Source organism: Dermochelys coriacea, chromosome 9, assembly GCF_009764565.3.
Source record: "Dermochelys coriacea isolate rDerCor1 chromosome 9, rDerCor1.pri.v4, whole genome shotgun sequence".
Taxonomy (NCBI): domain Eukaryota; kingdom Metazoa; phylum Chordata; order Testudines; family Dermochelyidae; genus Dermochelys; species Dermochelys coriacea.
This window is the reverse complement of record NC_050076.1, coordinates 54,059,594-54,083,418: the sequence shown is the minus strand read 5'-3', so window position 1 is coordinate 54,083,418 and position 23,825 is coordinate 54,059,594. Positions and strand designations below refer to the sequence as shown.

The 23,825-nt window shown below is 45.4% G+C and overlaps 1 protein-coding gene across 5 annotated transcripts in view; it reads left to right on the top strand.

Moving 5' to 3' along the window:
- EPHB1 (EPH receptor B1) overlaps positions 1 to 23,825 on the top strand; it is a 386,433-nt gene that overhangs the window by 111,865 nt on the left and 250,743 nt on the right. For all 5 annotated transcript variants that reach the window (XM_038415984.2, XM_043492655.1, XM_043492656.1 and 2 more), the window contains exon 3: positions 11,857 to 12,538. In XM_038415984.2, coding sequence (XP_038271912.1) covers positions 11,857 to 12,538 — 682 coding nt within the window. The remainder of the gene's footprint in view (positions 1 to 11,856; positions 12,539 to 23,825) is intronic.

Sequence of the window (23,825 nt, the reverse complement as noted above, 5' to 3'; positions counted from 1 at the left end):
CCAGTTAAATCATCCCAGCCAGGGCTTTGTCAAGCCTGACCTTAAAAACCTCTAAGGAAGGAGATTCTACCACCTCCCTAGGTAACGCATTCCAGTGTTTCACCACCCTCTTAGTGAAAAAGTTTTTCCTAATATCCAATCTAAACCTCCCCCATTGCAACTTGAAAGAGAATGAGAATGTATTATATCTCTATTCTAACAGCAGCCTATGGAAAAACGCACAAGGCCTACAGGCCTGCATGTCTCCTCTACAAGCTTTATAGGCAACATCATATGTTTACAGGTCCAGGTCCATGGCAAAGAATGAGTCCTCTGCCCCTCATCAGAGATCCTTCCAGCATAGCATATTGTAACAGCAGCTTGCCACCACACCTCCAGAGTCCAAAAATGTGGTAGACAGTGGGATCATTGTGGAGAGGGATTTTTTCTTTCCTTCCTCCCACTTAAGGAAATGGAGACACGTACGTGTCCCCTACCCCATCTTTCTCTTCGAAAGATCCTTCTAGTTTTAATGGCCTCTCTTACCAGCACTGGTGAAAGCAGCATTGATTGATAGCAGCCTCTGTCAGATAATTTTCTGTCCTGCCTGTTTTCTGCAGTGTCCTTAGCAGCCATTGAGCAAATACCTTCCGGTCAACTGGTTGGTTTTCTGTAGCATTTACCTAGAGAAGAAATAAATTTATCCAGAGGAGAAATAAAATCTTGTTCCTGCTGCCCAAAGAGGAGTTTCTATTGCACTTGATGGAAAGAGTTGGAGATATAACCATAGTGTTCTAACCACCACGGGCGAGCTATTGCTGATCGCCTAATGGCTATTATGCTGTCTCTGAACTAAGCGTACTGCTTTGGGGCAAGGACAGTGGATCTGATCTACTTACACCAGTGTAAGTCAGGAGTCAATGGAGTTACATGGAACCCTTCTCCACTTCGGCCTTCAAAGTTCTCGTTTGAATATTTGCTACTACCACCAAGATCTGCACCTGTGGCGACTCCACCCGGGCCCACGCCCTAGGCTTCAAGGCGCACCGCAGCGGCCCTCCTACTCGTCGCGGCGTAGCCCCCGCGGCTCTCATTGCCACCTTTGGAACAGCGCTTGCCTATCTCTTAGGACCAACTGACCCATGTTCAACTGTTGTTCACATGGAACCCTTCTCCACTTCGGCCTTCAAAGTTCTCGTTTCTCGCAAATATTCAAACGAATAATAGAATAATAGGACACGGGCCCGGGTGGAGCCGCCGCAGGTGCAGATCTTGGTGGTAGTAGCAAATATTCAAACAAGAACTTTGAAGAATGGAGTTACAACAGCACTAAGCCAGTAACAGAGAATTAGGCCCCAGGCCTCCATAATACCTGTGTGAAGGGCCAAGCACACTGTTAGCACTTCTTAGTAATAGCTTTTGGAACTTTATATGGGACTTGCTGGCACTGCCACTCAAACAGGTGGTATATTAAGCAAATTCTGTTCTGTTTCCTGTGATTGCTGTCCTGTGGCTTCTTCCTGCCTGGCTTCCACTTCGATGACCATGGAAAGAGGACTCAGTCTATGGCACAGTTGGCTGCATGCATTTGACATGATACACAGAATTGTATCCCAGCCACACAGACGTACTCTTTCAGATAGATCTTGTCCTCGAGCTGGCCCCCAGGCTTCAGAAAAGGAAAGATTTTCCACATACAGACAAGTCTCTGAACTCCCTTCCCCCCTTTTCCTCCTTCCAGGTAAACCACTCAGTTAAGTCACTGTTCTCCATCCTCTCTTTCACTCTCTACCGAAAGGCTTGTAATTAGGAAACATTAGCAGGCTCAAAACAGCTTTCATACCTGGAACATCATCCATAATTGCACTCAGCAGTGCTCTTCCCTGGCTATTAATGTCACTTTTATGAAGTAATGAGGAACAAAACACCCTGAGGCACTTAAAACATCTTTCTTATACAATACGAGTCTTTGAGGAATGGAAGCATAAAATAACCTGACTCACATTCCCCTGACAGAGAAAGTGATAGACAAAGACAGGGACAGAAAGATAGGCAGGGGGAGGAGGGGGCGAATCAGTTAGGAAGACTGGCTTCAGTTTAATAGATGGGTATAACAGATTGATAGCTAGAGGGTTATGGTGAGCTAGATACTACAACAGAGGTGGTACAGAGGTAGGCCAGTGGATGGATGATGAGATGGATGGCTTCATTAAAGCAATGAAAATATATAAGGACAAATCATTGCAATAGTGAAAAATCCAATATACTTCACATGGTTATGTTTTATCTTGGAGGAAGTTTTCAATCCCAACTGAATCTAGTTGTGTTTTACAGCTGGCTGCTAAGACTACTTCAGTAGGCAGGGGTTGTACATAAGTGTGGTTACCATGTGGATTCCTGCAGCCTTCCTCCTGTCATAGTTGTCTGCACTAGCATTTCACAATCCTCTAACCTGTGATCTTGTATCCTGATCACTACCTGCTTCTTATTTTTCCCTCCCTGGGTCAGAGTTAATTTTTTCTGAGGCTCCCAGTGCCCAGGCCCAGACTTTCAAAACTGCTTAGCTCCTACTGAGGCACGAAAACAAGGGCCCCAACTTTGATTTTTGTGAGAGGTGCTCAATGTGGGCTCTTGTGAGCATCGTGCCCTTGTTCCGATGCTTGTTCAGGAGTTGAGTCCTTGTGAAAATCCAGCCCCGTAGCTGGTATTGACAAATTACCAAAATGCTGACAGGAACAGCAAATGAAAGGTAGCTGGTAATCACCCCTCATAACAGGTACTCAGCCCACAGGAGACAGGTGCAAAATGTGCATTATGAAATGCAGCATGGCAGAACAAATCCTTTTTCTCGGGCTAGAGGCAGCCAGTTCCATAGGAGACTCAAGTTCATAATGTCTCAAATTCATAGATTCTAAGGCCACAAGGACCCCTTATGATGATCTAATCTGACCTCAAGCATAAAACAGGCCACAGAACCTCACCCAATAATTTTTGTTTTGAGCCCATAGTTTTGCTTGAGCTAGAGCCTTTCTTTTAGAAAGAGATCCTATGCTACTTCACTCCCAGTGATGGAGAACCAACCACCTCTAGAGGTAAATTGTTCCAATGGTTAACTACCTTCCCTATTAAGCATTTGTGCCTTATTTCTAGTCTGAATTTGTCTAGCTTCAACATCTAAGTGTCGGCTCGTGTTATGCCTCCCTATCCTAGATCAAAGAGCCCTTTACTATGACGTACTTGTAGATAGCGCTCAAGTTACTATTTTAACCTTTTCTTTGACAAAATAACTAGAGCAAGCGTCTTTAGTCTCTCATGGTAAGGTATTTTTCCAGGCCTTCAATTATTCGTGTAGCGCCTTGCTGAAGCCCTTTGAATTTTTCAGCATTCTTTTTGAAGTGTGCACACCAAAACTGGCCCCAGTATTCCAATAAAGTTCTCACTGTCATAGAGAGAGGTAACATCCATATATTAAAACCAGACCAGAGGGTTGAAATGGTCAACCCAGTTTGGATGTTAGTCTATGCTAAACAATGTCTCCTCCTGTTCCCATGCCTACTTGAACATTTCAGCAATATTCTTTAAGTATCCTCTTGTAACAGCACAATCTTAGTATTTTGTTCAGCTTAACAACTCTCAATAAATACGCCTAAAGCAGGTTTGTGCAATTTCCTGGCCAGTCCAGGCGCTGGACATCTGCACAAAAGTAATAAAATGTATTCAGATAAGAGTTATTCAGAATATTGTAAACTGTATTGACTTATGACCTCATAACTCATGCATGCAGCTACGGTTCTTTCTCACAGCCTGACCGCTAAGATCTATGGGTGAAATCATTGTCTTTTTGAAGTCAATGAGAGTTTTGCCCATGACTTCAGTGGAATTGGTTGGAAAATGGTTTGGTTTTCGCCAGAAAATCTTGACAAAAATTGAATATTTTTTTTGTTTTCATTAAAACTCCCAAAACTGAAAATTTTCAATGTTAGGTAACTGACAATAAATCTTTTTGGATGAAAATCTAAATTGTATGTCTAAAACCTGTAGAAAAGAGGGATATTCTGGCCAACCACTCACATTTGGTTTTCAGATTTTTGGTTTGCAAATGGAAAAATTGAAAATGTTCAAGGAAAATAGGTACTTTCTATGAAGACATGCATTAGTCAGAACCCAACATTCCACTAAAAAGAAGTTCAACAGAAAATGCAAATTCAAGCAGCCCTATCTCTCAGCTATGCTAAGGATCAGTTGAGACAAAAGCGGCTCCCGTTTATCCTATCCAGCTGAGAATCAAGAGGAGAGGCAAGGAGCATGAGTTGGTGTGGCTAGAAGAGGCATTGTTGATGTGTTTCTCACAGCATCAGCCCAATGGGACACACACAGCTTGGGTATCTGGTTATCCTTTAAAAAAGATTCCCTTGGATCCTTGGACCTTTAAGCTCAGTGGAGAGTGTGGGGGTGTGCTTTAAACCTCTGGGTTTCAGGCTTGTGGGGCATCACCTGACACCTTTAACAAAGCCATGTCACACACAGTTGATCCCCTTCTGTATTTGGAAAAGACAGAACAAAGCTGGTGAAGAATGTAGAGAGTGTGGGGGTAGCAAATGATGCAGGAACATAGGAGCAGCCAGACTGGATCAGATCCCATATCCATGAAATCATAGGTGCTGCAGCCCTTGGCTTGAAGTGGTTTCCTTCATATATGGGATTTACAGTTTGGTTCAATGGCTCTCAACCCCCCCCCCCACACACTGTAAAAATTGTTCCAGCCCCACTACATGTCATCGAGTGCCCTATCTCCAACAGTAATCAGCACCAACTGCTTCAGAGGAAGGTGAAAGAACCCTGCAAAGGACAGTTAGCGAATAACCTGCCTTCAGGGAAAGTTTCTTCTATCATCATCATCTGTGAGGGGCTGGCATATACCTCAGAGCATGGGGACTGATGTCCCTTCTGTGATACAGCATAGCCAGAAGGCAGCAGTAGAGTGTTAGAAGGGAAGAAAGTTTGCTATAGATTAATTAAAGTACCCGAAGCCAATTAGAGCATCTGAAGCCAGTCACCTGATAACACCCCCCCCCCACACACACACACTTCAATCAGACAAGACAAGGAGTTGAAGCAGAGTGGGTTAGTGCAGGAGCAGAGAGGAGTTTGGAGAAGTGCTGTGGTGGGTTAAGAAGACCAAGGCCCTAGGTAAAGGGATACCTGATATGTGTAGAGGGAGGGTAGGAAGTCCCACAAGCTGAAGGGCAGGAGAGGGAAGTAGCCCAGGGGAAGGAACTGCTAGTTCAAGCGGTTTACTGCTATCCCTAGGGCCCCTGGGCCGGGACCTGGAGTAGAGGGCAGGCCTGGGTCCCTCCCTCTCTACTCCCCTCCTCTAGGACTCTAGGGGGACAGTTAATACCCCAGTTCAGGGGTGAGAAATGGTGCCCTGAACCCTCCCCAAGAAGAGGAAAGCGCAAGACCCATCAAAGTAGTGCTGGCAATTTGCTACACTTCTAAAACTCTTGGATTTGTTTTTAATCCTTGTTTTAGCTCTGGATGTTGTTTTTAGCCATCTGAGTGTTCAAACTTCTTTTGGGATCCTGCTAAGCTCCTGGTCTCTCTGCTATCTTTGTGGCAGTGAATTGCAGAGGCAAACTGTACACTGTGTGATATTTCCTTGTATCCTTTTTAATTTGCCCCCTCTTTGGTTCCATGGACTATCCCTTCTCTTTGTGTTTTGTGACAGGGTTAATAGAAGTGCCTGCCTTGCCTTCTCTGTACAAAACTTCCCTGTAAACTCAACATTGGAAAGAAGTTACTGACATGAAACAGAGTTTGTTACTGAAATCCCCCAGATGGACTGATAGGAGAGATATAGACAGATAACTAAATGGATGGTAAACAGATACTTGTATGCAGACAAGACTGGTGGATAGGTAAACAAGTGGATAGGTAAAAATGACATAGAGAGACAAACGTATGGCTAAACTTACAGATACAATACACAGACAGGGGCTATAGAGAAGAGAGAATTGACAAAGAGTAAACAGAACAGATAGCTAGACCCGTGGTTCTCAAATTTATTTCATTGTGGCCCCCTTCTTTGAGTCTGTAGTAGTGTACACCCTGCTACACAAACACATAAACTTATATATCCGGTGGTGGTGCTTCACTTGAATCAGTTTTGGTTTCTTTTTCACTTGAGCTTCTTTTTTTTCTGTCACACAAATGAGCCAACGATCGATTGTAATAAGAGCTAAAGCAAAATGGCGATTGTGGTCCAGACTCTCAATTAAATGTGCACACTGCATTGTAGCTAACAGGTTAACATACAGATTGCAATGGCTTTGTATAATGCTATGCAGGCTTAACAGAAATTTGTCAAAATGCACAGCACCACCTGAGGGCCTGATATGTCTGGAGAAATGAGCTTTGCTAGGTATTCATTGCTGTGTGTAAAATGTACACAGTAAGACTCCCCCTGCCTTTTTAAAGCTTTTCATGCCCCTGCAAATACATTCCAGCCTCTTGCCCCCCATGGAAGCCTGCCCCCCAGTTTGAGAACTTCTGATCTAGACAGATGGATATAGGTATTGATAGGCAGATGGGTAGAGAAGAGAGAGACAACAGAGATGGGGCCAGGGTGGAGAGAGCAGAGACCATATATTGCCAAATGCCGCCCATTGATGCCAGATGTTTCATTGGGGTGCCACAGGTGTAAGCAGAGCAGTGTGTAAGCAGAGCAGTATGTAGATCAGAGTCATTTGCTTGGCCAGCTCTCAACTCCTCTCCCAAAAGTTCTCTTCAGTCCCATCCTCCACACCACTTCTTCCCCATGATACTGTGGCGAGCCAATGTGCATTCACTGAATGACTTTGTATGTTTCTTTCCATCTCTAATGGCTAAGATTAAGATGTGAACGCCCATTGCTCTCCGTAACCCCCTCTTCCCAGCTCCTTCTTCATGCTCCCAAGCTCTCGCAGCTGCTTCCAAAAAGCTCTTGCCATCTCTTCCTCCTTCCTCTCTCCAGGGATTGTTTGTGCCTCCTTTCTATGCTGACCAAGTGAGTTACTCTCCTTGCATCATGCTGGTGTTCTCTGAGGCTGGCCTGGTGACGGCTCTTCCCTAGAACTCCACTTGCTCTCGCTACCAGAGCCGCACACAAGAACTCGATTAGCTGCAAGTCTTCGTTCCTGGCCGTGCCCTAAAGACTGGCTTTACACAGGTTGTATAAGGAACCGGGTTGTCACAGGCTTAAAACCACAGTGTAGGTATTACTATGCAAAGCAGCCATATAATGTATCTATGATTACCATTTTTAGGATGGATCCTCAGCTGATGTAAGTTGAAGTCTGTTGCCTTGGGCTACTTTGATTTATACCAGCTTAGGGTCTGGCCCATTGTGTTTAAGAGGTAGCTGAATGGAGCAGGATTTTTTCTGTAGGTAGATAGACCAGTGCAGATATACTGTGTGTACAATATAGATCTGCTGTACTTTAGCTGTTCTTTAGATGTTTTATGGATGGACACAAGTTATTTGCAGCATTACCACATAAAATGGCACAAGTACCATACCTGTATTTTACACCAGAAGGTGAATTTATTTCTAATGGCAGGAGCTGCCAGGATGTTTCAGTTCATGAGGCATGTATGTATCCCCACTAAAATATAAGGGCCAAATTTGCAAAACTCCCCTTGAGTCCCTGGTAGCATAGGTTATGGTGCCTGCAGCAGGAAGGATGGAGGGATTTTCAAAGTAGGAAATCCCCAGAGGAGAAGTGATCCCTCTAGAATAAGCTTGTTTGCATGTGTTGGCACCAAGGTGCTGTGAAGAGTGCCTCCAGTGCACAGAAACAGCCGCTAGCCTCTCCCTTGACTTGTTCCTACATGATCCAGTCAGGGCAAGAATGACAGACTGCATTCAGCTGACAGCTTCAGATAATCACATGTGTGAGCCATCGGAATAATGACAGCTGAATAGCATGGCTCCTGCTGCTATGGTTACCTGCAAAGCTCTTTCCCCAGTCTTTCTTTGCTGTGTGCTGTTGTTGAGTTGGCTCCTGAAATGGGGAGGGGGAGGGCCAGGGTGGGGAGCCAGGAGGTGGAACAGTCCAATATACTCTCTTTAGGTCTCCCAGCTGGAAGGGTTTTAAAGCTCAGCAGAGATGGGGAAGAGTACTGACTTAATCCCCAGCGTCCTGTGAATTATTTAAAGGGATCTTGTTGAAACAATGAATTTGTGGCTGTTATAGTGGCAACAACAGGCACAGCTGTTAAAAAGGCCACAGGGCTACTCCCCAGGCAGCATCTGGTGCTGCTCGGTGCCTACTCATAGGGCTGGCAGAGCAGAGGGGAAGGGTGGGCTCCATAAACTGCTGGAGCCTCTTCCAGATAGGCCACACGATTGAGACACTATGTCACAGCTACCTGCTCCCTCCTTTGCTGTCTGGGCTTTGCAGAAGCAATGTGAACAGGACACCATTCATGTCAGTGGGATCCAGCAAAGGCCTGGACCTCATGTGTGGGGCTCTATTGGAGAAGCAAATTCCCCAGCATGTGTGACTGCATGCGAGAAGCAAGTCCTTTCCTGCACTTGGATTTGCAGAGACCACCCCCCGCCCCAGTGCACCCTGGTGCTCTGCAGACTCGTATTCCCTCACACGCCTGGCTCTGCCGCCCAGACTCCGTTCTCTGATTCACCACTTGCCTCTTTCCCTTTCCACTGGTTTTCTCATCCTCATCTTTAGTATTGCTGCAATGCTCAGAACATGTGCTGAGACCTTTCCAGTCATGCTGATAAAAGGTCCTGCTGCTCCAAAGAGCTTGCAATCAAAGGGCATTTAAGCCATGGCTCTGCATAGGGGTAGTGTGGAAATGACCCAAACTAGCAAGAGCACCTGAGAGAATGCACCTCATAATCTCTGCTGCAGTTGCTACTTGGAGGGGTGGGAGGAGACAGGGTCATGTCCGCCCTGCCCCCATGCAGCATCCAGCTCCTTAGCAGTCACCCTTCCCAGAGCCCAGTAGTTGCGAGCGGCCCCTATGACTGTGCAAGGGGAGGGAAGCTTGTTTAATATCAAGGCCAAGGAATGTGTGAAGGGAACTCATCTTCTCTTTTGAATTAACCCCTGCCTATTAACCTTACTTCAGTCCTCTCCCCCACACCTACCTGCTCTGCACCCTTCCCCCCACCTTGCAGAATCCATCTGCAGCCCTTGCATATCCCTCCTGACTAGATCCCATGTCTGCCCACCAGTTGACTAGAACTTTTCCCTACAGTCGATTCCCAGTCTGGTATCTTGCCTTTTGGCTAGTTTTAAGCTGAGCTAACCCACCCCATTTTCTCTGCCTCACCCCAATACACCAGCAGCCTCACACACAGCTCGTTAGCGTAGGGAATGCTAGAATAGGAAGGGCTCCTGAGAGAGTTACAGTGAGGTGTGTCCCAGCTGCAGTTGCCTAGATTCTCCTGTGGTAGGCTGCTCTTGGGATTTGCTTATGGGCTTCTGCCCCTGCAGGGTGTCTGAGCGCTCATTGCTGGCACTGGGCGTATTTAGCCTGTTCTCCCTTGCAGCTGCTTTTGCAGTCAATATCCTTGGAGCTTGCGAAAATCCATGACCTTTGGGGGGGTTCACAATCCCCATCTGAATTTTGCAGCGCTGCTCAAGATCCAAGCAACCCGGGAAGTGGTGTGATAGGGAGTCGTCCATGGAAATAGAGTTGGAACCAGAGCTTGGCATCTAGAATGAAAGGCTGTTGGTATAGGCCTATGACTAGCATGCAAACCAAGCGGGCAGTGACGTACAAGCGTGTAGTTGATGACAAACTGGGAGGACTGGATGTTTCTCAGGGAGTTTGCATAGTTCAGGAAAAACTCCTGGAGCTGATGCTTCATGGCCAGGTAACTGCTAAAAGATAAACAGACAATTGTCCGAAATTAATTGGATTCTGGTCCATGATGCAAAGCTCAAAAATGGAATGATAAACCTACTGAACCAGTAAGCCAGAATGACGTCAAGTACCCTTCAACTGTGTCCTGTAATGATAACGAGAGAACACTGGATTCTGTCAAAATGACATCTTGTTGAATGCAGAGAAGTAATATCTTTGTACAGCTTTCATGGCATATTTGGGAATAGGATGCTGAGAGAGAAGACACAATCAGGTGGGGTTGTTTGCCACCATCTGTTGCTTGTTTGGTTAACAACAGTTAGTCAAAATGCAGCCAGACCACCTTCAGCTGTGATCCTGTTAGCTCTCATAAGCTTAAGCACAGTTTGAACTGGGGTAAAATTGTCCAAAGTGCCCGTATGTATGTATTCTTACAAGATCTTGTATGAATAGACACACTGGTACTCTGGATCGTACACCAGGACTACAGTTTATTAGTGGAAATATGGAAGAAAATATTTATCGGACTGTTTAAATGAAAGCACAAGGGAACAAAATCTGGTGATAACATTCTGCATAGAGACTGCTTCCCTGTCAGTATGTTAACATCAGCACATATAAGGACCTTCAAGCATTTTACATTGTACACACACGAATTTTGCCATACATAGACATATGACACTGGCATTCCTAGGAATTATGCATCATATCCACCGTAGCACATAAAGACTGCTGCATGAATAACGCTGTTATTAACAAAGACACTGTAAACACAGACTAGTTAAGATAAATGGATTATATGGTTATAAATCTGTCTGTAGGACTCTCATGTCATCACAACTATTTACAGTTAGCTACTGCCCCTTAGTTGAAATCATATCCAGTTTTACACTGATGCTGTTTCATGAATCCAATTGCAAATCTGCATTCTCAGTCTCCGTTTTGCTGATTTTGTTACTCATGAAAGTGAGAATCTGATAGCACTGCCTAGAGCATGTCTCACACTTTTTCAGAGCCACATGCTGATTACATTTTAATAGAGAAATATTCTTATGTACCACTTTCCCTTCCACTCATGAGTGTATATGGGTCATCTTTCCTCTCATTTATGCATGCGTAACATCCCTGTGGCAACTAGAGCAATCGCTCACATGGAAAAGGCATTTTATGTATTGTCTTTGGCTATGTCTTCATGCAATTTAGCAGCTGGAAACAAGGAAGAGAGCAGCACCGTGCAACCAACCAGCTCTCTGCAGACACCATCAAGTTGTCCTCAGTCTGAAAACCTCTGGCTTAGAGACATAGTGCAAGCAAGATTTCTGGAAGCTTCGTCCACATAGCTCTTACCTTCCGTGGTTAAAATAGCTCATAAGATTTGCCAGTCATTGTGACAATGTCTCAGTCATGAGATGATGCAGCATTGCATCATCTTGAAGTGTTGGGAAGAGGCATGGGGACAAGAAATGAATAGGAGACAGTGAGGGTCAGTGGTTAGAGCATTGGCTTGGGATTCGGGCAACTTGGGTGCTATTCCCATCTCTGCCATTGACCTGCTGGGTGACCTTGGAAACGTCACATCACCTGTGTGCCTCAGTTTCCCCATCTGTAAAATTGGAATAATGACACTGACCACCTCCTTTGTAAAATGCTTTGAGATCTACTGATTAAAAGTGCCCGTAGTATTATTTTGTATTATGAATGTGAAAAGCGTTACTGTACCCAAGCATGCGTGTGTGTGTGTGTGTGTGGCTGAGACAGTTTCTCTTCCTCTGCTTTTGGACTGGTGGTTTTGTGTTGTGTTTGCCGATTTCATAAATCCTGAGCCTTAATCATGATTTTTTCTCACATTTCCAGAGGTGAAAGCCAAATACACTGACCCTCTAAGTCACTAACTCCCTGCATGTGGCAGTGATTAATGGGCCAATAGGTAAAGTGTCATCTCTGTGCCAGTTTTGCTGCATCCTTCTCATTGCCTGTTTCCTCTCCTGTGTTAATTCTGTCCAGTGGGAAGAAGTGAGCGGCTATGATGAGAACCTGAACACCATCCGCACTTACCAGGTGTGCAACGTCTTTGAACCCAATCAGAACAACTGGCTCCTCACCACATTCATAAACAGACGGGGCGCCCACCGCATCTACACTGAGATGCGCTTCACTGTGCGGGACTGCAGCAGCCTCCCCAATGTCCCTGGCTCTTGCAAGGAAACCTTCAACCTGTACTACTATGAGACAGACTCTATCATTGCCACCAAGAAGTCCTCCTTCTGGACGGAGGCACCCTACCTCAAAGTGGACACAATTGCTGCTGATGAGAGCTTCTCCCAGGTGGACTTTGGGGGCCGGTTGATGAAGGTGAACACCGAGGTGAGGAGCTTCGGACCCCTCACCCGCAATGGCTTTTACCTTGCCTTCCAGGACTATGGGGCTTGCATGTCACTGCTCTCAGTCAGGGTCTTCTTCAAAAAGTGCCCGAGTGTGGTGCAGAACTTTGCCATCTTCCCAGAGACCATGACTGGGGCGGAGAGCACATCTCTGGTGATTGCACGTGGCACCTGCATTCCCAATGCTGAGGAGGTGGACGTACCCATTAAGCTGTACTGCAATGGTGATGGGGAGTGGATGGTTCCCATTGGCCGCTGCACTTGCAAGGCTGGCTACGAGGCTGAGAACAACGTGGCCTGCAAAGGTAAGACTCTGCTCAGCTTGGGTATTGTTTCATGATGCGATGCTTTACTAACAAAGAGGATGCTCCAAATCCAGCTGTGGTTGGCCAGCACCCATTCTACCACTGAGAGGCTTCAGTGCTGCCCTCGGGGATTGTCAGGGATCTGGGCATTGTGAAACTGCCTGACCCCTGCCCCCTATCTGTCCCCTCTCACTTCCTTCCCCCTAACCGCCCCCCTTAGAACTCCCAACTCCCCCCATCCCCTGACTGCCCTACCCCCTATCCACACCCCTGCCCCGACAGGCTTCCCGGGACTCCAATGCTTATCCAACCCCCCTCCCCCCACACACACACACCGCTCCCTGTCCCCTGACTGCCCCCTGGGATCCCCGTTCCTAATTGCTCCCTGTCCCCCCCGATCTCCCAGACCCCACCCCCCTATCCAACCCCTGCTGTTCCCTGTCTTCTGACTGCCCCCCCCCGGGGCCTCCTGCCCCTTATCCAATCCCCCTTACCCTTACCTTTATCACGCTGATCACAGCGGCAGGACAGGCTTATTTGAAAGCTTGTGAGGTGGGCTGGCGCAAGGCGTGCTGCCCATGCGATGGTGTTACTGTAGGGGAGGGGGAACAGTGGGGGAGGGGCTAGGGGTGAGCCTCCCTGGCTGGGAGCTCAGTGGCCACCCCGATCTAGTGGGGAAATGCATTCAGGTCCCTGTCAGCTAAATCTGACATGGAGTTTGAGTCAATCGTGTTCGTATCCTTGTTTGTTCTCTTTCCTCAAACAATTGTGAGGCCAGCTTTTGTTCACCTCAGTGTTTTGAGGAGGAGCTTTTGTTTGTGCAAAAGTGTGAGCTAATGCATTTGCATGTGAACGAGTGTTTTGGGGCCAGAAACAAGTAACTGGTGATTCTAGATATGGTGCAGTCCTTGGTGGCAATGTGACATGGGGAAATTGAGCAGAAAGCCTGCTAGTCATCCAATAAATGTGACTTGTATCTTTCTCCCTCCCTCACTAAGGTAGCAAGTGAACCATCTGTTTTTAATCTGGGGTTCACCTAGGTAGTTGAGTGGAACGCTCTGAACTCCTTTTGGAATCTTTAGGTGTATGGTGAATGCAAAATTGCCTTTCCCTTCTCTAGGTGTGTACTTAGGCTGAACTGAAATCAATGGTGATGTGTTTCTAGCAGAGCTCTACTTTGGGTATGCGTTGTTGCAGAGCATGGGAGGTGTTCAAGGGAATCTTTTCCAAAGTAGACAAACCTGAGAACAAGATATTCAGTAAGGAAAAATTCCAGCTACAAAATAGAATGTTGACTATTTTTTCTTTACATTTTAAAGCTGTATAGGGGCTTTAAAAATAGCATTTATTTTTATTCTGTTTTTAATACCTGTGTGGGAGCTTGAAACCAAAGTTACTTGCACGCTCCATATTCTCCAGTTTCCATTTGGCAAACCAATTTCATCCCTGGGTGCTTCTGGGATTGGCACCCAAGAATGCATCCGATGAAGTGAGCTGTAGCTCACGAAAGCTTATGCTCTAATAAATTTGTTAGTCTCTAAGGTGCCACAAGTACTCCTTTTCTTTTTGCGAATACAGACTAACACGACTGCTACTCTGAAACTAGCCCAGAGAGTCTCTGGAAAGATGCCTGTCAACTGCAATGGTCTTTTAATCAGTCAGCACAGATCTGCACACCTCCCTTTGGGTTTTACTCCCTTGTTTGTCCAGCAGCATCAATGACGTCAGCACAATCGTGGGGAAAAGTCTCTTGGTCAAAATCCTGCTACAAATCCCGTGGGACTGACGGGATGTTTGACCAAAAAATAGCAGCTATCATTTGCGTTCTTAATTCTCTCCCATGGAGTAAGAATGAAGGATTTAATATGGATAACAGTTTAGATCCAGACTGTAAAGGGAAGCCAGATTTAAGGCCTGACTCACTTGATGGTGTCCTTCAAATTGCTCCGTCTTGTTATAAAACACCTTGCACGTCTGGCCGATGATTGTTTGTTAGTGCTCAGACAGGGGCTGCACTAAAGGAAATCAAGCAGCAGATCGTTCTCTTGAAGGAGCCTGTGCAACAGCTGCTGCATGAACAGAAAATCTCCGAAGCGATGTTTGCGATTTCCGAGCTTCAAAGGGCTATGCAGGACTGCGTTAGCTGGCTGGGCCTCTTTCATCTTTCTCATTATTTCCTGAGCGAAGCTGCAGGAACCAGAACAATCCTTGATTGGTTCTGATTTAAATGAAACTCTGGGAACAGCACTCTGATTCTTCCCGTTAATTGGAACTTTTTTTTTTGGGGTTCTGCCATCCAGGCTCTCAATTTGATACCGCCTGCTGGAGTCCTCCGCGGGGCTGGTTTTAGAAATACAGAAATCATTTGATGTCCTCTTTTGGAGGTTTTTATTAATTTCCAAAATTGTACTCTGTTTTTTCTGTAGCTTTACTTACATTCTTCCCTCCCAAATTACACTGTTGTTGTTTATAGAAATTCACTTCAGGATGCTGAGAGGGGAGTATTTTCAAGTGTTGGCCATTGGGGAACCTTGACACCATCAAGCCTAGAAATTCAGATGTTTACATTAAATCTTTGTTTTATGCTAAAGTCGGCGACGGCTCGCTTGAAGCTGCAGTGAACTCCCTGTTGTAGGCCAACAACATACACCATCAGGAAATACACCAAGCTCATCCAGATTCTGCATAGAAATTGTGTAACCGGGGTCTCCAAGGACTGTGGCTGTGTTTAATGAAGATGTTGAGGACCGTTCGACGTACAGTATGCAGGATTGCCAACTCTCGGGATTTCATTATGAGAAAACACTGGCATTAGCTGTATAATGATGCTGAAAGCTCCAGCACTTGCATGATTTTTGGACTTCTCCAAGGGATAGCCTGAGCTGATTGGCTGCCTTCCCCACTTTTTTGCCTTCCTGGAGAAGAACAGCCAATCGGAGCTACTGTAGAAGGCAGGCAGAATGCCTCTCCCTTACCCGATGAATTTTTAAGTAGTGGAGGAGGGAGAAATCCATAGGAGGGGAAGGAGGAACAGGGAGCAGAAAGAGCCAAGCAGTTCCTCTGTCCTCCCCTCTTGTGAGCAATGGTCAGTCTGCTCCCTACTCCCCCTTCCTCTTTCCATCTTTGCCAAACTAGGTCCAGGGAGAGAGGAGGAGAAGCCCTGGATCTGCAGGAAGAGCAGAGATGTGATGACTGACAAGGGGCAGATGTGTGTCTGGGGAGGTAAATTTGATGTGGGGCTGGAGTGGTGCATAATTAATTGTTGGGCTGGGGGAGTGGCAGATATAGGGTGAAGGGGCACAGAGTTCATGAATTAGAATGTCAAGGGCTGGGAGAAAGTGGAAGGCCCATGCCATCAGGCAGCAGCCCGAGCCCTTGCAGAATTCCTGCTCTACAAACATTGGGGAGAATGGGCAATGCTGTAATTGTCAGACACATTCAGGGAGGAGAAGAGGCAGGGGGAGTTCAATATCGAAAACCAGGTTAAAATCCATGAGACAATCTTTTAGAAAATACTCTTCTTTCTGAGCCATTCTTATGGCGGGAGGACCAGGGCTGACAATTTTTGAACTCTTGTGGTTGGCAGTACTGGGTATGTAATGGTGTGTTTACTTGCAATAGATTATTCAGCCAGTAGATGGCTCTATGAGGTGAATAGAGGTCCAGCCAGAGTGTGGCCTTGGGTAAACAAGGAGGACAAAGCTGGGACTCAAGCTGTATAGGCACTTGTGTGCATGTGTCTGTAGTTGTAGCTGTTTTCCTTAATGAATGCTTCCTGTTTTAAAAGAGCTGTGATTCCATATATCCTAAAAAGATACAGGAAATGTATACCCAGGCTTGGTGTTCTCATAGTTTTTCATCCAGGCAAAAATGCAGTTTTTCAGCATGAAAAAACTGCTTTCCAGCCTATCAAGAGAGGCAATTATCTTGTATATTTTAGTACAAGTGGAAACAATCTGAAAGTAAGTGTGATTCTGTACCTTTGGGCACAGTTTTTAAGATCTCCAGATCAAAGGGAAAGGGTGGAGGTGTTAAGAAGGCATAATCTTCATAGAAGATTTAATTGTGTTTTGCAAAGGGGAAGATTTGGGGGACATAGTGCTTACAGTAAAGATATATTCCAGGTCACACTCTACATTTGCGTCTGTCTGTCCATGTTGCATCTCGCCTATCTTTGTGGTATCTTTGTGACATTTACTCAGGATGCTCGCTTAAGAAATAGGGAGGTGTTCAGAATGACTCAGAATATTGAGTCCCTGGAAGTAGCTTCTTTATTGCCCTTAGTAGTGAAAAAAATACTATGAATATACACATGGATCACAGATTTGATCCAGAGCATATTGTTGTTCTTACTGATGTAGAACATCAATTGTTTTTCTCAGTGAAAAGAATCTGGATACACCTTCTGGGGGAAACACTTTTTTTAAAAAATGACTGGTTAGGAATTTGCGATTTTTTTTTAAATAAACTTCTTTTCTTGGCAAAACAATATTCTTCTACTTGCAAAAAATAACCTCCAATTTTGGCAAAAGTTTGAATTGAAAAATGAGGAAATGTGATTTTTCTATATGTGTATATTTTTGTTTTAAATTGATAGAGAGAGGAGCGGGGAATTTCTTTCCTCAGTTCTACTCAGTAGCTTCTAGGAATATGTATGTTTCACAGTTCTTCAGAACTCCAGGAAGAGATGCTGCCCATGTAAAGTGCTCTGGGGCTTCTCCCAAAATGCTTTAGTTTTGCTGTGTTTGCATGGCTGGCTAGCATCACTGTGAACCTAGAGTTATGTACGCCGTTCCATGCACAATCCTCTTTTTAGTGTGGCGCAATGGATGAAATATGCAAGCTCACTTTGTCCAACTGGTTAAAGGAACATGGTCAGCATGAGAATAACATGTCCATTGGAAAATGTTGTAACTCCTGTTACTACTAGCAAACTGCTATGATGACTCTAATTGAAAGATTAGAGACACTAAGAACCACCTAGGTGTCGAATATTGGTTTCCCTTTATCTTTTCCATTTGTGCCTGTGATGATTAGTTCAGCACACCTATGAAACTGACTATCTTATCTATAATACTTCTCTGGCCCCCACACCATGGTATCTGCACACCTCTCAGTCTCTTTAATGTGGTGAAGCTTGCAGCACCCCTGGGAGGCAGGGAAATGCTAATGTCCCATTTTACAAGTGAGGAACTGGAGTCCAGAGACATTAAGGCCCAAATCCACAAAGGGACTTAGGTGCCTTAACCCAAGATTTAGGCACTGTCACAATTCACAGACCCCCCCCCCCATGTGGCTGTTGCCTAACCCTGTAGAAGCCTAAACCCTCTCAGCACCTGGGTAAAATTCACTCTGTGGTAAGGCCAGGTCTACATACAGACCTATATCGATATAACTATGTTGCTCAGGGGTGTGAAATTGATGTAGTTGTACTGACCTAACCCCTTGCGTAGACAGCACCATGTCGGTATAGCTACTGCTCTCAGGGAGATGGATTAATTATGTGTAGTAGCATATATTGTATGTGAAGACGAGCCTAGATTTCTAACTTTGGGTGGGTTCAGTGCTGCCTCACTTTGCACACCCAACACTTGTCTCCTGCCTATGCCCCAGTGTGATCCGGAAACCAAGCATTCTTCCACCCATCTTGCCTGCAGGGCTTGATCTGGTAGGTGTGTTCTGAGCATGTCTACCAGATCAGTCCCCATTCAGAATTGAACAGGAGGTGGTTGCAGCAACTGCCTTATAACTTTTAGCCCAGTGGTTAGAGTACTCCCTGTGGATTTTGGAAACCCAAGTTCAAATTCCCCCTCTGACAGAGGGAAGAAAGGATTTGAGCAGGAGTCTCACTCCTCGCAGGAGAGTGCCCTGACTTGGGGCATATTCACATGTGCCCTGGCCTGAGGGATATTCTGGTGTGGGGTTCCCTCAGTCAATAAATTAAAGAGTCATTGAGCCAGAGAGAGAGTGAGAATGATTCTAGAGCCTGGTGGCACCCACCAAGCAGTTCTCCTAACCCCCTACTTCAGTGACCAAAGGATCTTATCAAATGTCAGCGGGGGAGCAGAAAAACATTATCAAGATTTGTAGAAAGGGAAGTAAAAGACGGAAACAAACTCAGGCATTCTATTGAATGAGTGCTCTCTAGAACACTGACTGCTTACTATTAAAATCTGGTCTCAGGTTGGACTTCAGGGTCTTAACAGCTCGTCTACACAATATACCATGTCTGTTTCTTTAAATTGTTTTGTTTCATCAGGACTCGAGGCAAATCTGAGCAGATGGCATGGTGTGGGTCATGTAGACTCACTCCGCTGGTAGGGACCAAGGCGTGACACGTCCATAGCAGATGGACAGCACCTGGGTTCCCTAGCCACGGATAATTTTCTGTCCAACTGCTTTAGCCAATGAATGGTATGTGTGAATTGTGTTTGCGTCTCCTTGCAGATGGCCCTCCAGGGAAAGCCAGGTGGACACAGAGTTTAATTGAGCTACCCTGTCCCAGGGGCAAGGCTGGGAACTAATTGTGACTCTGAGAATTACAGCTCACTCCTTTGTTCCCCCTGTTCCTCTCCCAATCCTCTGCTGGTATAAATGGGTGTAGCCCCTCGTAGTTCAGTGCAGAAGTGCTGATTGACATCAGCGGAGGATATGGTCCAACCCATCGTACATCTGCCCTCCATGAATACTGCTTTTGGCCAGTCAACCCTGACATGCTTTTGCTGACATACTTACTGAATAACTGATTTTCAAACTGCATAGTAATGGGCCTGATTCCTTGTGACACCCTTATAGGGTAGATTGCAATGTAACTTGCATTATAAGCACATATTGGACTTAACTGCTATTGGCCAGTTGCAGATTATTTACCCTTTGGGCCCAGGGAGAGGGCAACCAAGCAGGGAGCGATTAGTAACTCTGAGTCACAATTAATTCCCTGGACTACCCCTGGGGTAATGCAGCTGTGTTAAATTACAATATGTGTCTATTGGTATAGACCAGTGTGACTTGCTTCTCTCTCTGCAACTGCTCAGTTTCCCTGACTGGCATGTTGTGGGAAAGGGGCTAAGGCTTCCTTACCAACTGGTATGGGAGGGGAGTGGCCACCTCTCAAAAGCTGCTCTCCTCCTGGTGCTACAGCTGTTATGGGCAGTCAGTGCAGGGCGCAAAGGGGATGTCTTATGTTCCTTACTCCCTGGCACGCTGTCATAAGGGCAGGTGATTGTCCTGCCCTAGGTGAGCTGTGGTTTGTACAGTACCTAGCACAGTGGGGTCCCTGTCAGTGACGGGCGCTTCTAGGTGCTGCTATAATACAAATAAGTAGTCATAACTGAAAGCTTCAAGCCTTTATCATGAGGTGTGTAGTATAACTTCCATATATCCTGGTTTATTGCTCGCTGATTGGTCAATCCCAGATGCATATTGGTAGATGTCATGCCTCTAGCCTTGGTGACCTCAGTGGTGTTAAAGAGCCTGACTACCTCAAGTGGTCAAAATCATGAGTCAGCCTCCCACCTCATTCCTCCCCAGATCATGAGATTGGCTTAAAAATCATGAGATTTTAAAATAACCCCTGGATCTTTTTATTTGCCTTCTGGGTTTTGAGTCTTTAGGGGTCATGTGTTTTGTGCAGCCCTGAGGGCTAGAAACTTGCAATGGTTTGAAATGAAAACTGGTTTCTAATGTTATCACAGGATAACAATGTTATCTAACGTTGTTGTCTTGCAAGCCACCCGGTGACTTAAAAAAAAAGGGGGGGGGGGAAGGATAGCTCAGTGGTTTGAGCATTGGTCAGCTAAACCCAGGGTTGTGAGTTCAATCTTTGAGGGGGCCATTTAGGAATCTGGGGCAAAAATTGGGGATTGGTACTACTTTGAGCAGGGGGTTGGACTAATGACCTCCTGAGGTCCCTTCCAACCCTGAAATTCTATGACTCCAAGAGTTGGGGCTTTCAGGAAAGCACCAACTATGACTGAGATTTGCCATAAAACTCAGACACTTGGCAACCCTATGATGCTGCTCTATCTTATACTCTGGTTTTAGATCAGTGTGGCTCCACTGACTTTCGTAGAGTCGCTCCTGATGCACGCTGGTATAACTAAGAGCAGAATCGAGCCCTCTGCACACAGCAGTACCGTCTGCATATCCAATGCATTCTCCTCCTTGCCAACTCCCAGGAGGGCCGTGGATTCTGACATCTGTGCAAAGCCTTTGTCGACCTGAGCAGCTGAGATGAGCCACTTAATAATCCTGGGGGGAATTGTCACTAAAAATTCCTGGGATGTTAAGGCTGAGAAAATGGGCCTAATTCCACTGCGATGGAGAAATAGGCTTGTATTTTTTAGGTCCCTCTTCCCCTCCCCACCCCAGAACAAAAGCTGCAGATATCATAGGGCTATTAGACCAGAGCTGCTTCATGCTGACAGCCAAGCTCAGGGGGCACTTAGGGAGCCATTAATACCAGCTTTTATCGGCACTTAGCTGCTTGCTCAGAGCCCCCAACTGAAATGCACAGACAGAGCGCAATCTTCATCAGGGGGATTGTCAGTCCCTGGGAGATTAGCAGTGTGTTTTCGGGTCAGCACAATCTGGGTCATTACCATTGTGGCACTGGGATGAGAACAGGAGTGGGGTTGGTTATTTATTTATTTTAGTGGCTCTTTTAGATTTTGTCTTGCAAGCTACCTGGGTTATTACTGCTTTCACTTCGTTTGGTAATGTGCTGCTTTGGCAGGCAGGCACCTGCACAGCGTTACCTTCCGAGCTGTGCAGTACGCGGCACTGATCCGAAATCCCAAGCTGTAGAGGGACTAGTATAGGTTTCCCATGGACAATTGCCGTATAGCATGAAAAAATGCAATCCTGGATCCAGGCCCATGTGCTCTGGCAATGTGGGCCTAAACTCTCTGATTGCGCCCCCTGGTGCTTGCAATGTGCCTTTCCAGCAGAGTGGAGGCTCCCCTAAAGCTTCCAGTCAATTAAAAACCTCCAGGTTCTTATTGAACTGGACTTGAATAATCTAGTCAATGTGGTATCTCTTGTGGTGTTCAGTTTGGTATCGAATTCCATTGATTTTTAGTCTGCCCCATAATTCTGTTGTCTGTGTCCTGCAGATTTTTGTATGGTCAAGATGCTGGTGCATCAGAGATCAGGAAAGACGTAGGCAGGTTTGGTAGCTGGGTACAGGACAGCTGAGGGGAATTGCAGACAAGTCAGCTTAACTTCAGTACCCGGAAGGATAATGGAGCAAATAATGAAAGCATTCAATTTGTGAACACCTAGAAGAAAATAAGGTGATAAGTAACAGTCAGCATGGATTTGTCAAGAACAATCATGTCAAACCAATCTAATAGCTTTCTTTGATAGGGTAACAAGCCTTATGGATGGGGGGAAGCAGTAGATATGGTATATCTTGACTTCATGAAGGCTTTTGATACTGTCTCGCATGACCTTCTCATAAACAAACTAGGGAAATACAACCTAGATGGAGCTACTATAAGGTGGGTGCATAATTTCTCTCTGGGAACGGTTTGCCAACAAGTTATCAGTGGTTTCCAGTCAAATTGGAAGGGCATATCGAGTGAGGTCCTGCAGCGATCAGTTCTGGGTCCAGTTCTGTTCAATGTCTTCATCAATGATTTAGATAATGGTATAGAGAGTACACTTAAAGTTTGTGGATGATACCAAGCTGGGAGGGGTTGCAAGTGCTTTGGAGGATAGGATTAAAATTCAATATGATCTGGAGAAATGGTCTGAAGTAATTAGGATGAAATTCAGTAAGGACAAATGCAAAGTACTCCACTTAGGAAAAAACACAGTTGCACAAAATCAGTTGCACACATACAAAATGGGAAATGACTGCCAAGGAAGGAGTACTGCAGAAAGGGATTTGGGGGTCATAGTAGATCACAAGCTAAATATGAGTCTAACACTGTTGCAAAAAAGACCAACATAATTCTGTGATGTATTAGCAGGAGTGTTGTAAACAAGACACAAGAAGTAATTCTTCCTCTCTACTCCACACTGGTTAGGCCTCAACTGGAGTATTGTGTCCAGTTCTGAGTGCTACTTTTCAGGAAAGATGTGGACAACTTGGAGAGTGTTCAGAGAAGAACAACAAAAATCATTAAAGGTCTAGAAAACATGACCTGTGAGGAAAGATTGGAAAAAATTGGGTTTGTTTAGTCTGTAGAAGAGAAGACGGGGGACATAAGTTTTCAAGTACATAAAAGGCTGTTACAAGGAGGAGGAAGGTAAATTGTTCTCGTTAACCTCTGAGGATAGAACAAGAAGCAATGGATTTAAATTGCAGCAAGGGAGGCTTGAGCTGGTCCTTCGGAAAATCTTCCTAACTGCCAGGGTGGTTAAGCACTGGAATAAAATTGCCTAGGGAGGTTGTGGAATCTCCATCATTGGAGGTTTTAAAGAGTAGGTTAGACAAAAAGACCACTCAGGGATGGTCTAGATAATATTTAGTCCTGCCTTAAATGCAGGGGACAGGAATAGATGACTTAAGGTCTCTTCCAGTCCTATAATTCTATGGCACATGGACAGACATGGGATGTAGTTTGGGATCGTGGGAAAGTACATTACCTGGATATTTCTGCTAACATGAATGCAATAGTTAACCATGTTAGTATTTAGATTATCATCATTAGGTTTCAGAGTTAACATTTCATTGGAATCAACGGTCAGCTCATAATTCTCTCTGAGCTGATTCTGGCACTGTGCAGACTCAAGCAGATAACATGGTGTCACTTTATACTGGGTTCACTTTTAGAAGGTCGTCTTTGCAGGGAAAACAATAATTTTTAAAAAGTTAAACCTAAAACTTTGGGGAATAATTCTACAGTACCCAGTGAATTCTTGGCCCAGTTTCACAGCCCCAGAAGCGCACCTTTCACGTGGTTTTGGACACGATTCCCTTGTAGTCTGGGCAGTCAATAACAGCAAGAGTTCTGTGTTGCTGAGCAAATACCATTGTAGTTAGCATCTCACACAGACCACAGGGTACAGTAATTGATCCTTCCATATCATTCTGACCTTTGCAACAGTTAGATACCAGTGCACTCAATAAGCTGGGCAGTGGACCTGTAGAAAGACCAAAGGAGCTCTGTACTGAATTTTTATTTTGTGTTTCCCAAGGCAGAGAGAGAGAGGGGGTCTGTTTTTTCTCTTGATGAATTCCTGTTGTAATGCAGTTAAGAACTTGGGGAAGATGTACCGTAGCCAGAGTCACCCAGAATAGCACACCGATTTAGCTGCCCAGCACAGCAGGAAATGTAAA